The sequence below is a fragment of the Ctenopharyngodon idella genome, chromosome 11, assembly GCF_019924925.1.
Source record: "Ctenopharyngodon idella isolate HZGC_01 chromosome 11, HZGC01, whole genome shotgun sequence".
Classification (NCBI taxonomy): Eukaryota; Metazoa; Chordata; class Actinopteri; order Cypriniformes; family Xenocyprididae; genus Ctenopharyngodon; species Ctenopharyngodon idella.
Genome location: NC_067230.1, coordinates 15,978,367 through 15,994,750, shown reverse-complemented (window position 1 = coordinate 15,994,750; position 16,384 = coordinate 15,978,367). Strand labels below are relative to the sequence as shown.

At 39.0% G+C, this 16,384-nt stretch overlaps 1 protein-coding gene across 2 annotated transcripts in view; it reads left to right on the top strand.

Annotated features, from left to right (window-relative positions):
* Window positions 1-1,078: 1,078 nt before the first annotated feature.
* itga7 (integrin, alpha 7) overlaps window positions 1,079-16,384 on the top strand; it is a 30,165-nt gene continuing 14,859 nt past the window's right edge. Inside the window, exons 1-12 of one of the 2 annotated variants that reach the window (XM_051913292.1) lie at window positions 1,079-1,447; window positions 9,393-9,514; window positions 9,607-9,686; window positions 10,821-11,076; window positions 12,381-12,482; window positions 12,692-12,899; window positions 12,970-13,163; window positions 13,613-13,701; window positions 14,684-14,811; window positions 14,974-15,069; window positions 15,216-15,277; window positions 15,370-15,539. In XM_051913292.1, the coding sequence (XP_051769252.1) occupies window positions 1,263-1,447; window positions 9,393-9,514; window positions 9,607-9,686; window positions 10,821-11,076; window positions 12,381-12,482; window positions 12,692-12,899; window positions 12,970-13,163; window positions 13,613-13,701; window positions 14,684-14,811; window positions 14,974-15,069; window positions 15,216-15,277; window positions 15,370-15,539 (1,692 nt within the window). In that variant the 5' untranslated portion in view covers window positions 1,079-1,262. The remainder of the gene's footprint in view (window positions 1,448-9,392; window positions 9,515-9,606; window positions 9,687-10,820; window positions 11,077-12,380; window positions 12,483-12,691; window positions 12,900-12,969; window positions 13,164-13,612; window positions 13,702-14,683; window positions 14,812-14,973; window positions 15,070-15,215; window positions 15,278-15,369; window positions 15,540-16,384) is intronic. The other variant, XM_051913291.1, reaches the window with a different exon arrangement.

Below are 16,384 nucleotides of genomic sequence, written 5' to 3'. Positions count from 1 at the left end.
ACTCACATGAAATATGTTTAAATATGTTTTGAGTATCTTTATGGATCTTGAGAGAGGAAATGTCATTGCTGTGAATGCAGGCCTCACTGAGCCGTCGAATTTCATCAAAAATATCTTAATTTGTGTTCTGAAGATGAACGAAGGTCTTACGGGTGTGGAACGACATGAGGATGAGTAACAAATGACATTATTTTCATTTTTGGGTGAACTAACCCTTTAAAGCTAAAAAAAAGTTATTCAGTCAAGAGCAGTAAGTTATTTTCTCTCTTGTTTGATTGACATTAATGACACAGAGCAGCAGGTTTATTAGGCTGCTGTCACTTTAAGAGCAAACGTCTACACATCTGGTTTACACCCAACTGTTTACTTTCACTTGAGACAGAACCGACTGTATTTACATGAATACTGCACACGATGGGCATTTTGACATAATCGCATGTGTATTCGACCTTTCAAGCGAAATAAGACGTGAAAGAGAACTGAGTTCACGATCACATGCTGAGAGACGCGGCTTTCTGTGTGCGCACTTACGCTGTGTGTAAGTCAGTTCTTTTTCACTGCTTACTGTGCTTAATAACACTTTTTAACATCGAGCACATCCCAAATTTCATTACTCTAAAGTGTCACTATATATGTACATACTGCGATATACACAATATAGCAAAATCTTTTAACGATTTTATACCGTGGTAACAACATCGCCATACTGCCCAGCCCTAATCCAGATATCAGCATTAACTTCTCTTCCCAATAATCACACTGCAGCGTCATGACCTTGAGCATGAACTGTAAGAAATCAACCCAGTATCTGTTTCACAACAGACGTTCTGTAAGGTGTAGCCTGAGACGCCTCAGTGCAACTGAATGACACTTTCACATTCTGTGTCTGATGGCGTGTTCAAAAGGTTACAGGGAGTAAAATTCACCTTTTTTAAATGTAAGTTTGGTGGAGTGACTCAACACAGATCTGCAGCTGCGGGTCCTGGTATTCTTCAGCGTTTGGTCACATCCAGATCAATGTGCCACGGATCGCTGAGTGATGATGTCAGCTGAGGGGGGTGTGGGTGGTCTATTCACGGCTCTGTGTGTGTGTGTGTGTGTGTGTGTGTGTGTGCAGTCTTTCTTTGGCAGTCTTACTCCCGGCTGGAGCCGATCTCAGACTGGCAGCAGCAAACAGACACTGATCACTTTTGAAGACGTTCTAGTGTCTTGTGTCGGTGATCTGGACTCATCCAGGACTGTAGGTGCTGCTGAACTCTGACATGTCCGTCTGGCACACACAGCAGAGGAGCACGGCTGGACTCCTGCTCCTGCTCACGCTCTGCTCCCGGATCTCAGCGTTCAACCTGGACACAACAACCATCCTCATCAAGGAGGGAGAGGAGGGAAGTTTCTTCGGCTTTTCTTTGGCTTTACACCAGCAGCTCACACCTGAGCCTCACAGCTGGTGAGTCTGACTGTGAAATATGATTTCTGACTCTGTGTTTTTGTCTTGTTTTCCAGGACAAATATCTAAACATTCTTAAATCAAGACAAATTTACTGGAGAAGCAAAATTACATATTATATTAAGTCTTGTTTCATTAAAAATGTATACAATTTAAAAACAAATATCTGCCAGTGAGGTCCGAAAGATCTTCGAATTCAGTTTATTTTTCTGACGCCATTGGCAGATATTTGTTCTTATTTTAGGCATACACTTTTTTCAGTAAACAATACTTAATATCTTCATTCATTTTGCTTCTCCAGTAAATGTGTCATGATTTAAGAATGTGTAGATATTTGTGCTGGAAAACAAGACAAAAATACTAAGGATGAACATCAGTTTTTTTTTAGCGCATGTCCTGCACTATTGATTCAGCTCATGTAGACGGCAAAAGATCTCAATGCCGAGAATGATTGTGACTTGAAACATGATCTTGTATAGCAGCACTGTTCATCAGTGCAATACTTAATAAATAACATATGAAGGCTGTTATTGTCTATTTAACATGTGCATCTGTGTGTGTGTGTGTGTGTTATCCTGAATGACTTTGCGTTCAGAGACGGATCTGTTAATATTCAGGATGATGTTCAGTCGGTGACACAGCAGATATGATCAAACACATCTGACTCTGTTGAAGCTGAACGCTTCTGTTCTCAGACATACAGTGTGTGTATGAGATGAGTTACAGTGAGAAGCATTACTCTGAGCTGAGCTCACTGCTTATTATCAACTATTATTAGAGGCCAGAATCACTCTTATTGTTGCTCACTATAGTCCCTGCAGCTCCAGACATAAATGATTCCTCAAATCATGTGATCGGACGCCCCTTTTTCACCTGCTGGACCAGAAAACAGGTGAAAAGACACCAGAATCTATTGATAACAGTTGTACTTTATAAAGTATGTTCACTTCCTTCAAGGAACTCTAGTAAAATGAAAGGTTACACTTTATTTTGATAGTCCAATTTAGACATTCTACTAATTTGCAACGACATGTCAACTAACTCGCATTAGAGTATTAGTAGACTGTTAGTTTAGGGTTCGGGTTAGTAGAATAAGCTGAAATAGTCTTGTAAAGTTACATATGGTCAGTAGAATGTCTGTTGGGGAGCATCAAAATAAACATAGTCTACTACTAATACTCTAATGACTGCTAGTTGACATGTGCTTGCAAAGTTACTTATAGTTAGTAGAACGTCTAAAGTGGACTATGGAGGTGTTGCCAAGTTAAATGCATGCATATTCACCTTATAGTTGATAAGAACGAGTCAGGACTGTCTTCTATAAGTCACATGATCACAGCAGTTAGACAGTGTTTTACACCTCAGAACCAACACAGCTTTATTCATGATCATCTTCTCAGAGAAAACACCAGGCTACACCGTGAACTAAAGCACTACCATGATCTGTCATTGAACATGAATGTACATTGATTTGAGTTGAATGGAAATCAGAAGCAAAACATTTATCCACCGCTGGAATGAGCCTTTAATGCCTATTATGCATAATACTGTCGGTCAGGATGGTCAACTAGTTACCCAACAACCGAATAGTTGTTATATATATAGTATATATATATATATATATAATTATGTATATATATATATTAGGTATGCACCGATATGAAAATTTTGGTATAACCGATATTTTGGCCGATAAATCTAAATGCAAATTTTTATATAATTTTTGAGAGCCTGATTACAAAAACAAAAGTCTCACCAATAAAAGTCATGTCCCATGCACACAATTATAATGTTCTCATTATAATTTTATGGGTAACACTTTATTTTAGGGTCTTTTAACTAGTTGCTTATTAGCATGCATATTACTAGAATATTGCCTATTTATTAGTACTTATTAAGCACATGTTAATGTCTTATTCTGCATGACCTTATTCTACATCCCTTAATCCTACCCAATACCTAAACTTAACAACTACATTAGTAACTATTAATAAGCAGTAAATTAGGAGTTTATTGAGAGAGAAGTTGTAGTTAATAGTTTATATGTGTTCCTTATATATTCCCTGTTACCATTCTATGTAGTCTATATGACAGACTTGCACTGCACATGTTGCACTTAAATGTATTTTCCTTTTTGAAGTTATTTCAGTCATATTTCAAGCAATTTATAACCATCATGGCGATCAGTGTGCATCTGAAGTGTCTCAGCTGAAGGAAATAATCCATTATTTATCGGCTTTAATATATCTTTAATATATATTTAATATATTCATTTTCTTATCCTTAAAAATGAACATATATCGTCCGATACCGATATTGTGGCCGAGATAATGTGCATTCCCAACATGTAAGTTATATATTTAGTTCAGTGTGCTGACAGTAACTGTGTGTCTGTAAATTCACTGCTACATCACAGCACTTTTGTAAGAAATCCATCTATTTTGCTTTTGGTTTTTAATGTATTTAATGTATTTTTAACTTATTAGTGTTCCACTGTAGACAAAAGAGTTTCAAAAGAGACAGCATGCAATTTACTTTGGGTATGCCTTTTTAAGGCGTTTTTTAAGGCAAATTTTACAGGAATGCTTAGAGGTTATTGTATTGGACAACCAATCTCTGTGTTGTGGTTTTGCTTTGTCCTTTTTCTCTCTCTATATGATGTGTAAATGTATTTCTGCTCATAGTGTCCATCAGAGCTGTGTGTTTACTAGTGTACTACACTCACTTGACTCACACTGGAGTCTGTCTGTCTCTAGTGTCTAAAAGGAGGTTGTGTGTGTTTAAGCTATAAGGTTACAAGATGCTTTTTTAGCAAGAAGCTGTCAAGTTTTAAAAGTTTAATGACTAATACTTTAAGGGATTTTAGTCAAGGCCCGAAGCAGAAAGGATTTGTTCGAAGTTCTGTGGCCAGTTGCATTAACTTATTAGCCACTATGTGTCTTAAGAACTAATTTGACCAACTAGCAATTAGTCAAGAAGTAATCAGTCTTATTTTCTGATTCAAATTAGGCTGATCTTCCTTTTTATGTAAAAAAGTTAGGACCAGTCTTGAACAAAAAAATGTGATGATTATCTTCTAAGACTAGTCTATCAGTTTATGCAAACGGATCCTGATGCAGGTTTGGTCACCAGCAGATCTTGTTCAAAATTTTCAAATAATGTGTGTCAGGTTATTTAATTTATATATATTGTTTATTGAGGGGAAACTTCAGAAGCGCAGCCAGACATAAACCCAATCTCCATGACGCACTTGCTTCTGGTGCTTTGCTCCCTTTTTATAAATGTTTTAGATTACAAAAGTTAATGGATTTAAAGTTTCATGTAATTCAATCCAGGGAAATTCCCTGAATATATGACTGTGAAGCATTGACTACTAACCTCACCAGGTAACAGTACATGGCGTAAACTTGGACACAGTTTGTGAGATCTTCATTTCTAACGCCTCTGGCATGCCAGATGAGTCCAGTGATCTTTCTCTGACTCACACGGAGATCAGATCCAGGCAGTAAATGCACGTTTGGACACAATTGATTGGCCTTGTATAAGGAAGTCATGTGGTGTTGTCTGGCCTTCTGTTACTGTGTGTGAGCTCTATTTATACTCATATGAGAGCTGCTGCCCGTTATAGTCCGCTGCTAAAAGAGAAGTGACCCGACCTCACAGCCTCTCTGGCCTGTTTGCTGCTTATTCTGATGACTATGTAGTTATTTAGATTTTTTAAGGAACTTGTATTGGAACACCTGACCATTGCACCAATAGTGACTGTAATGACATCACATTCTAAATACATAGACATCAATATATAGTTGGTCCCCCCTCTTGCAGCTATAAGAGCTTCCACTGCTCTGGGAAGGCTTTCCACAAGATTCTGTGGGAATTTTTGCCCATTCATGCTGTAGAGCATTTGTGAGGTCCGGCACTGATGTTGGACGAGAAGGCCTGGCTCGCAATCTCCGCTCCAGTTCATCCTGAAGGTTTTGGATGGGGTTGAGGTCACGCCTCAGTGCGGGCCAGTCAAGTTCTTCCACACCGAACTCATCCAACCATGTCTTTATGAACCTTGCTTTGTGCACTGGAGCACAGTCATGCCGGACTAGAAAAGGGCCTTCCCCAAACTGTTCCCACAAAGTTGGAAGCATAGCATTGTCCAAAAAATTAGGGTTTCCCTTCACTAGAATCAGGGGCTTGTAGCCCAACCCATGAAAAACAGCCCCATACCATTATCCCTCCTTTATACCAAACATTACAGTTGGCACAGTGCAGTCAGGCAGGTACCGTTCTCCTGGAATCTGCCAAACCCAGACTCGCCTATCAGACTGCCAAACAGAGAAACGTGATTCGTCACTCCACAGAACACGTTTCCACTGCTCCAGAGTCCAGTGGCGGCGTGCTTTACACCAGTGTTTGTCAACTGGTTTGATAATATTTAATCTGACCGCAGATACTGAATGAGGACAATGCGTTTCTCTCAGGCACTCTTTACTTAAAGTGGACCTATAATGCCCCTTTCACAAGATGTAATATAATTATCTGGTGTCTCCAGAATGTGTCTGTGAAGTTTCAGCTCAAAATACCCCACAGATCATTTATTATAGCTTGTCAAATTTGCCCCTATTTGAGCAAAAACACGCCGTTTTTGTGTGTGTCCCTTTAAATGCAAATGAGCTGCTGCTCCCGCCCCCTTTCCAGAAGAGGGCGGAGCTTTAAGAGCTCGTGCTTCGGGTGCTCAAAAGTGAAATCGTAATCAACCACCCCTTTAAACTGCATCTGACAGAAGAGTCATTTGTTGTTGTTTCTTTGACTACATACTCCGCGACCCACTCACAGCGGTCTTGTGACCCACTTTTGGGTCGTGACCCACCAGTTGAGAAACACTGCTTTACACCACTCCATCCAACACTTGGCATCATACTTGGTGATGTGAGGCTTGCATGCAGCTGCTCGGCCATGGAAACCCACTCCACGAAGCTCCCGCTGCACAGTTTTTGTGCTGATATTAATGGCAGTTTGGAACACTAAACACTTCCACTTTCCAATAATACCATATATATATATATATATATATACACAGTATATTTATATATACAGTATATTTACCAAAATTTATTCAGACACCTTGAAAATTTCATTCATTATTACAGTTTATTACAGTTAAAAAATGGTAATAAAATATGACAAGAGTTAAACTGTGTCAGAAAAAATAAACCTTAATTATGTCAGATAACGCTTAAGTAAAACATGGTCAGGTCAAAGTGTTTGAATAATTTTTGGTCCCAAATTTTTATCAATTTTACTGGTAGTCCATCCTATGAAGAATTTTTGGGTATAATATGTCACAGTTTACTTTATTTTGCTATCCTCACTTACACAAATGAACTATAGTGTCCTGCACACACTAGTAAAAAAAATTATAAAAAATTATCTAGTGTCTGAATAATTTATTGACTGAATATATATATATATATATATATGGGATCCTATCAACAAGCACCTGGAGTCCCAAGGCTTCAAAACAACAAAAAAAGTGCAAAAAGTGAATTTATTAAACAAGAGTAAATGAGGAGCAGCATAAGCTTCAGGAGGGGGCAAAGGCTTAATGCTGCGTTCACACCCTGTCATAATTACTGTGAGCTCAAGATGACAACACATTCTATTCAGAGCTGATTACGTCCTCGGACTGGGAATTATGCATTTCTATGGAGACACTATCAACGCCTAAATGAATCTGCAGTGGTCAGGTGGCACAGCGACAAGTTTAGTTTCTGTGTGCTTGCTGTATGAGAAAGAATGAAAAAGATTGTGTGTGTGTGTGTGTGTGTGTGTGTGTTATTTCCCATCTACACAGATCACAAAAATGCATTAAAGGAGAGAAGCAGTAAATGTACAGCTGAAAGAAATATTGAAATGCAGCGAGAGGGGAGGATCAGCTCATTGTCCTCCATTTAGATGCCTTTCACATAGAGTCTTTTTCATGCTAATGAGTTCCCAGAGTTTTTGGAGCACTTGTACCACATCCAGGCGCCAGAACACAAAACCAAGGGCAAGACTCAGACCCTCGCATTCTGTCTTCAAAGATCTTCAGCTTTCTTTCGCACTCAGTAATACAAAGCTTGTTAAATACAGTCAGGGGCTCAGAAAAGGATGTGCAATATATGCAACGCCTGGACATTTGCGGTTCGTACAAAACCCTTGTGTTAAGACACAATGCCATGAACCTTACAAACTCTGGCAAATCTCACAGCTATTTTTTTCACTCTAAACCACTCGTTTTACCAGCCTACTACCTTCTAAACAATGCTTAAAAACACCTGGTGAGTCTGTACAACATCAGATCACAGAAAGCATTTTAAGCTTCATAAATTGACTGTGGGGTCCAAAAACTCAAGCAAATGTGTAGGTTTTCCCTCTCCCGTCATAACACTTTATTTAACAATTAAAGCAAAGCATTTATTTTAAATAAAAGATGCACCTGCACACTCACCAATAAAACATTTATTGATTCTCTACACATGTGCTTCCTCTGCTAGGAAACCTGTGTATGACTAAATGACACTGAGACTTCAGAAATGAAGAAAACTGAAGTTGGTGAACAGAAAAGATCCTGCAGCATTTGAGCGCAACCAAGGGTTGTGCACGTTCTATGGAAGCTTGTTTCCACCATGGAATAAAACAATTTAAAAGATAATTGTGAATTTTTATCTTGCAATTCTGACTTTTTTTCCCTCACAATTGCGATTTTATATCACGCAAAACTTGCAAGTTTATATCTGGTGACCAGGTGAACATAATTAAAATGATTAATTGGATTGCCACTCAATTGCCACTCAGATTACTAGTGGCGTGCCTCAGGGCTCAGTTTTGGGCCCTCTTCTGTTTATTATTTATCTATTGCCTTTAGGACAATTTTTTTTGCAAATTCAGTATATAAACTTTAATTTGTTATGCTGCATGATGACACCTAGCTCTATATGCCTTTCAAGCCTAATTCAACGTTACCATCTTCCTCTCTTTTGCTTTGCTTATCTGAAATTAAGTCATGGTTTACGTGTAATTTTTTTTAAGGTTAACAGTGAGAAAACTGAAATTCTATTAGTAGGCGCTAAATCAAAATTGCAAACTGACCATTAACAATTCTGTTATCTCTCCTTCCCTTCAGGTTAAGAGTCTGGGTGTCATCCTTGACAGCACTTTACCTTTGAGGCACATATAAATAACATTACATGGTCAGCTTATTATCATCTGAGAAATATGAATCGTCTTCGACCATCTATTTCCACTAATAGTACTGCTGTCCTTGTTCATGCATTAGTTGCATCTTGTATTGACAATTGTAATACTCTTCTCAGTGGTGTTTCACAGAAACTTCTTTACAAACTTGAAATGGTCCAGCTTCAGCAGCCTGGACCATTACACGAACACCTATAATTGAGCACATTACTCCAGTTTTAAGGCAGCTCCATTGGCTTCCAGTCAGGTATCAAATTCAGTTTAAGATTTTACTTTTCACTTGTAAGGCTCTCCATAATCTAGCACCTTCATAGTAGCGTGAATATCTTCGTGTGTATTCATCTATCAAGATTACCCCGTCTCTCAGGTCTTCTGCTTCTATGACTCTAGTTATACCCTCTGTACGTTTGACTGAGATGAAGAGCTTTTAGTTGTACTGCTCCAAGTCTTTGGAATACCTTACCTCGAGACATGTGTAATAGTTCCAGTCTTTCAATTTTTAAATTTAGATTAGCTTATTCTGGTTGATATAGCATTGTGTATTATTTTTTTTCCCATTTATTCTTCATGTATCTTATTATTTGTAAGGTGTTCTTGAGTGTCTTGAAAGGCTCCCATAAAAAATGAATTATTATTAATTAATTATTATGTTTTGCTAGTAAATGTTAACTGTAACTGATCTAAGAACAGCATTTAAAGAGTTAGTCGTCCTCTACAGGATACTGGTTGGGGCCCCTCAGGCCCGAGGTTTGGGAACTTTGCAGAACAGCCGTCCCGGTGCCCTGTATCGCTGCCCGGTTACATCGGAGAAGTGTGAACGAGTGGACATCGATGGAAGTGGTAACAGCTTAATTTTTTAAATGTGATGAACTAAAGTATTATCTCTGCTAAGCTGTGTCCATTCAAGGAAACATGTTTCTTGTTTTCTCAAGTGAGTCTGGAGCAAGAGAGCAAAGACAACCAGTGGTTGGGAGTCACAGTTAAAAGTCAGGGGATTGGTGGAAAAGTGGTGGTGAGTATATTTTATCCTTGTCACATGTAGATCTGATGTGAAGCAGTCATTGGCTGTGTATAACATCCTGCACAAAGTGCAGTAGTGTTTAAGCAGGGGTAGCAAACCTGCTACTTACAATCAGATATCAGTTCCAATCCTGCTTCAGCACACATGCTTGCTATTTTGAAATAAAGATGAACACCTTGATTAGTTGGTTCAGATGTGATTGATAAGGGTTTGAGCTAAACTTTTGGTGCGTCCGAGATTGCATACTGAGTAGGCACTACATTTAAATCTGAACTTACTTCGCGATTGTTGAAAAGTACATTCCGTATAGTATGAATATGGGTAGTATGAATGAAATTCGGATGTACTACATCTGCCATGTTGTTACTGTCATGTGACCTACCAGTGTCAATTGCATCACTTCACTTCCATTCATAAATCTTCATGGGATAGTAAAGTGTCCATCAAACACGCACTTCAGAATCTCGCCGGAAGGTCATCCAGTGACTTTTCACCTACTGTTTTTCAAATGCTATGTATTTGGACATACTACTCTTTTGGCGTACTGTTTTTCGCATACTATATAGTAGAGAAATATTCAATTTGGGTGCTTCTCGAATGGTAGGCTGCATGCTAGTAAGGCTGCAAACCTTGGCTGCCAAGCACCGTCAAAGGCGTCACAGTTTGAAGGATCCTTAGAAGGCAGCCTTCTTTTCACATCCTTCATTCAGCATATTTTGAAGGATGCATCAAGTGTATCCTTCGTGTCCTCAAAACGTCTAGGGTTACTGGTGTAACCCTTGTTCCCTGAGTAAGGGAACGAGACGCTACGTCGAATGTTCCCACGAAAGGGAACGCCCACAATTCTTTGCACACATTCTTATTGATGAAACAGAACTGGTGAAAAATTATTCAGCACTGAGATCGCCCGAATTCAAGTCTAGTCTAGAAGCCTCAGAAGGACTAGATAAAAAGAACATGAATTTAAAGAAAGATGGAATTCAATGCAACTCAAGTACTTCATCCAACAATGACTGTCAATGCTAAAGTTCGGATTTTAAAAATCAAATCAGAATTGTGGTCAAGGTCATCATGGCAGCATGTGTACCAAATGAGTCCTGTTTTTGTCCTGATGTCATCTCACAGACATGTGCTCACCTCTATGAGCACAGACAACATGTCAACCAGACGTTTGAGACACGTGACCCGATCGGACGCTGTTATGTGCTGAGTGAGGATTTGACTGAGAGAGATGATCTAGACGGGGGAGAGTGGAAGTTTTGTGAAGGTCGTTCTCAAGGACACGAGCAGTTTGGATTCTGCCAGCAGGGCCTGTCAGCTAGTTTCACACCTGACAAAAACTACATCCTGTTTGGGGCTCCGGGTACCTACAACTGGAAAGGTAATGGGATTAAGAAAAATGTATTGGACCACTCATTTAAATGATCGCTAACATTTTATTTTGATAGTCCACTATAGACATTCTACTACACTGCCCGGCCAAAGAAAAGTTTGGATTTAAATAGGCAGATATTTAAATAGGCAGTCTATGACTGGATCATTATTGCTGTGATTATTATGTTTCTATGTTTGGCAACAGTTCTTTTAACCCTAAAAGATGGATTGTGTAGCTTTTCATTTCTTAAACAACCATTCCAGGATGACAACATCAAGATTCATCGGGCTCAATGGTTGGGACACATGAATTGTCCAGACCTTGAGTCCAGACCTTAAACTCATTGAAAGTCTTTGGGATGTGCTGGAGGAGACTTTACAGAGTGCTTGACTCTTGCATTGTCAATACAATATCTTGGCCAAAAAATTTATACATTTCTTGATGGAAATAACATCACAACATTCAAGAGGTGCATTGATTTACTCCAGCACATCCCAAAGACTTTCAATGAGTTTAAGGTCTGGACTCAAAGGTGCCAATTCATGTGTGAACATTTACAAATGTGGATATACAGCAATAAAACAATTATATTGTGTTCATTACTCCCACCCACACTGAATTTGGGTTTAATCACTGTTATAGCCTATTATGAGGGGTTCTTGGAAAATTTTCTACCTTATAAGTTTGAGAACGTTTGGTATAGATGAGGTATCTGTGATAAACTGTACACCAAATCACAACAATCTCGTGCTATGGGCAGTGCCATTGATACAGGCATCGAAAGGTATTTTACACTATATTTGCTTCTACTTTTCGAACGCAGAAGTGTGATAAAGGCACTGATCTAGGCTATATAAATTCTCTATTATAGATCAGATAAAGGCATATTTCATACACGTCATGTTCAAATATGTCTTTTTAACGAAATAACATATTGTTATTATGAGAACATTACATTTTAACAAGAAAAATAGGTTGTTTTAACGAAATAACATCTTGTTATTACGAGAAAAGATGTTGTTTTAACGACATATCTCGTTATTGCAACATAATTGAGTGGAAAAAAAAATATTATGTATGTTGCCGTAATGTGCCACTGTAGTTAGTAGAATGTCTAATGTGGACTATCGAAATGTAACCAAATGATCACATATAGGCTACGAATGTAAAGAATTTCTGATGTTTGGACATTGGATTAATTCATTGTTTTCTTATGAGTAGGTCAGTATGTTAAGGCATACATTAGGTATTAGATTATTTATTTGTATAGCTGTCCCTGGAAAATCTTCTCTTCCTGTCTGTGCGCTCAGGGCTGTTATTTATGGCCAGTCCTGTTGAGGATGCTCTGGTCTACAAAACTGTGGAACCGTCCAAAAGCTCCGTCAAAGACGTCTCTCAGAACAGCTACCTGGGTTTGTAGACAAAGAACATTACTAACTCTTTCTGTGTGATATTTGAATAAATTGTTTTTCATTTGCAAACTCCAATGTATTGGTATTGACTGCTGATAGTGGTTTCCTGACAACACTAATACACTCACAATCCCATGCAAGATCATATAAAATCAAGTCCAAAATCATCACATGCTCAGTTGGTATTAATCTGTCTCTACTCTTCACAGGTTTCTCTGTAGACTCAGCCAAAGGTCTTATAAGTAAGTCTGAGTTGACACTTGTGGCCGGAGCTCCTCGAGCCAGTCACAGAGGAGCCGTGGTTCTGCTGCGGAAGGACAGCGTCTACCGGCTGATGCCGGACCATATTCTGTGGGGCGAGGAACTGGCCTCCTCCTTCGGTTATTCTGTGGCCACTGCTGATCTGAACAGCGATGGGTAAGAACCTTTACATGTCCCTGTGTAAAGCTGATGTGCTCAATATCTAACGGGATGATTTCATCTACAGTTGGACAGATCTTGTAGTGGGAGCTCCAAATTTCTTCGACCGAAAGGCAGAGATTGGAGGTGCGGTGTATGTGTTTCTGAACCCAGCCAGCCACTGGGAAAAGGCACGACCGATCCGACTTAACGGAACGTATGACTCTATGTTTGGGATGACCGTCAGCAGTGCTGGAGATCTGGACTGGGATGGTTATGAAGGTAAGAGCAAAATAACACACAGTGTGTTTCGTCTTCATGGTATCTCAGAAAGCAGATTAGACAAAAAAAAAATCAATGGTAATGTCAATGAATCAACATTATTACTGTGTGATTGATTCTACATCACCGATGTTGAATCAATACTGAAATTAACAAAAATAATCAATGGTAGTTTTGTTCGATCAATGTTACAATGTAATGTTGATTCTAAATAACTTTTGTTGAAACATTGAAAATACTGAAACATATGGGCGTTGCTGGAAGCCAATGATTATAGTTTGTAAAGTTTAACATATGGATATTTATAGATTACTTTTATGATGGATGGATGTGCTTTTTTGGGCTTCAAAATTGCACGTTTTGTAATGATATTACACAGGGGTTTACTCACTTCTAGTGTATACAGTATATCTTTTTCTCTAAAATCTAGTCAATGTGTTTGTTTTCAGACATTGCTGTTGGAGCCCCGTTTGATGGAGATGGGAAAGTTTTTATTTACCGCGGCACTTCATCTGGCATTGATACCAAACCTTCGCAGGCAAACCTTCTCTCTCTCACACACACACACACACACTTACACACACACACACACACACACACACACACACACACACACTGGAAAAGTCTTAGGCACATTCGATTGTTTTAAGACAACATTTGATATTTATATATATATGAGTGAGTCATTGAATCCTTCATTCAACTGATTTGTTCGAAAACACATTTACATGGGCACTTTTTGTTTCACCTTTTGAATTCATTCCGATTGATGAATCCGAGCGTAGTGTTTACATGAACACTAAATAAAGTGATCGGGTTGATGTGCGCATTTATATGTCACAAGCTTCAAATCTGAATTGATTTTTTGACATGTGCACACTACACGAATATACAGAGTTTCCCGCTGTTTGCGCATACGAATATTTATCTATTTCGGGTCTAAATTAGGAGACGACGAGCACATATCTTATATCTGTCAAGCAGTAAAAACGCCCCTTAATTCCTGCACACAAAACAAGGTGTCTGTGGATGAAAGTCCGAAACAAGGACTGGTGGGACAGCATTGTGCTGCTCCACTTCATAGACGATGAGTGGAAGAAGAACTTTACAATGACAAGACAGTCATTTATGATGCTATATTCAACAACAACAGCTTATTGCGCGTGTCATTACACCATCTCTACAGCATTGCACGTGTGCAGTACTTTCCAGTTTCTGTTTTCAATCCGATCAAGTGTTTACATGTCCTGTCGATTGGATTAGAAAAGGTTTAAACCACCCCTTACAATCCAAATGAAATTTTAATCGGATTTGGCCAATTCATTCCGATTGACGTGGTTACGTGTGACTTTTTTATTCTTAGGGTCCATGTAAACACAGCTACTGATTCATTCAGAAAATAAACAGTTTTCAGAAACATGTTCAAGGTTCTGTTTCTGAATATATGTATTGACATTCAACCAGCAGTGCCATCACAGTGATTCGACTTTAATCATCTGTATATTTATCATCATATCAAGGTTCTGGATGGGCTTAATGCAGGGGTCAAGCGACTGGGCTACTCCATATCTGGAGGACTAGATGTTGATGGAAATTTCTATCCAGATCTAGCCGTCGGCTCCCTCAGTGATCAGGTTGTGCTTTACAGGTGAGATCTGAACTGCCTGAGAAAAACGTGCAAATGAAAAACATGCATCCCGTATCGAAGATGTCAGCTGAATGTTTAAAAATGGTTGCATTGTCATTTAAAGCCACGGCAGCAGTTATTTTGAGATGCAAGATGTTTTCTGACTCATTGTTTGTCCATCAGGTCACGTCCAGTGGTCCACGTGATCCGAGAAATTTCCATCGAGCCTCAGTACATTGACCTCACGCAGCACAGCTGCCGGGGGCAAGATGGTGTTTGGTCAGAAGTTATTTTACTTTTTCAATGTCTTCACATTGTGTATATGACATCTTTCTTGGAAATTACAAGCAATATTCATTACACACAGTATAGATAATTCATTTCAACATGATATTATAATAAATGACTGACTTGTCTTCATCTAGTGTGGACGTGAAGGCCTGCTACAAATACACGGCTTATCCAGACTCCTACTCACCACATATCAGTAAGAAATTCAACATCTATAACAACAACATTCGCTGTAAGTGCAGATATACACATATATTTGAATGTTTCTGTGTTGCTCCTTCACATCAGCACTCGCTGTACATTTTGAGGCGGACGTAGAGCGCAGGAAGTTGAGTCTTCCTCACAGAGTTCACTTCCTGGACCGCAGTTTATCAGGGCCGGAGTACGTTCATTCTGTGGAAGTGGAGCTACGTGGACAAAAGCATCCGGACTGTCAAACAGTGACTTTTGCTGTGAAGGTAGAACTAGAGATGCAGATGAATGTGTGTATTGACAGCGCCCTCTTTCCACCTGGTGTAAAGATGGTATATGAGGTGCATTTTTGTTGAGCAGGTGGAAGCTGGGTCTAAAACAATTTATGAATGTCAAGTCACCTTTACCTTACACCACTTTTTTGTTTCAAAGCAGCAATCACTAGTATGATTAGCTGTGTTTCCATCAAAGTTGCGAATTTAACTTGGGCGCAAAATTGGAATTTGCGAATAAAGCAGTTTTCCATCATATGTGTTCAAGAGAACAAAATCATCACTTCATGGGAAATTGGCTCAAAATATTAGAAGTTGCTGCAATCGGGCTCTTTTTTCCTCCATCATAAATTAGTTGCATCTCAGAGCCATAGACGAAACGCAATAAACGCTGTTCTCTTGCGTTCGGATGTTGGTGTTTGGGAACGCAATCACGTGAGACGCTTCTGGAGGGAATTAAACCAAATCATAACTAAACCAACAATTGAGATGTGGTGCGATGCGATTGGTCTGCTGGTTAGTCCAGTTATCCAATTACATCCTCTGAGACAAATTCATGTTTTTGTTGTGCATCAAGGGATTTAAGGGGCGGTCACACTACACTTTTCGTTCCATTGACTGCCATTCATAGACCTGGAAATGCAAGCTCATGCAAAAAGTTTCGCATTTCAAGTTTGGTGAATTGCGAATTTGCATCACATGAAGACGTGTGACCAGTAGAAGATCGATACGTCACAGCGTGACCTCTTGGCTGAATTAAAAGAACAATATTTCTGCAGTAAAGTGGAGAAGATTTTTATATTTTGAATGTATTATTATTTGTTATATGTTGAATTCAT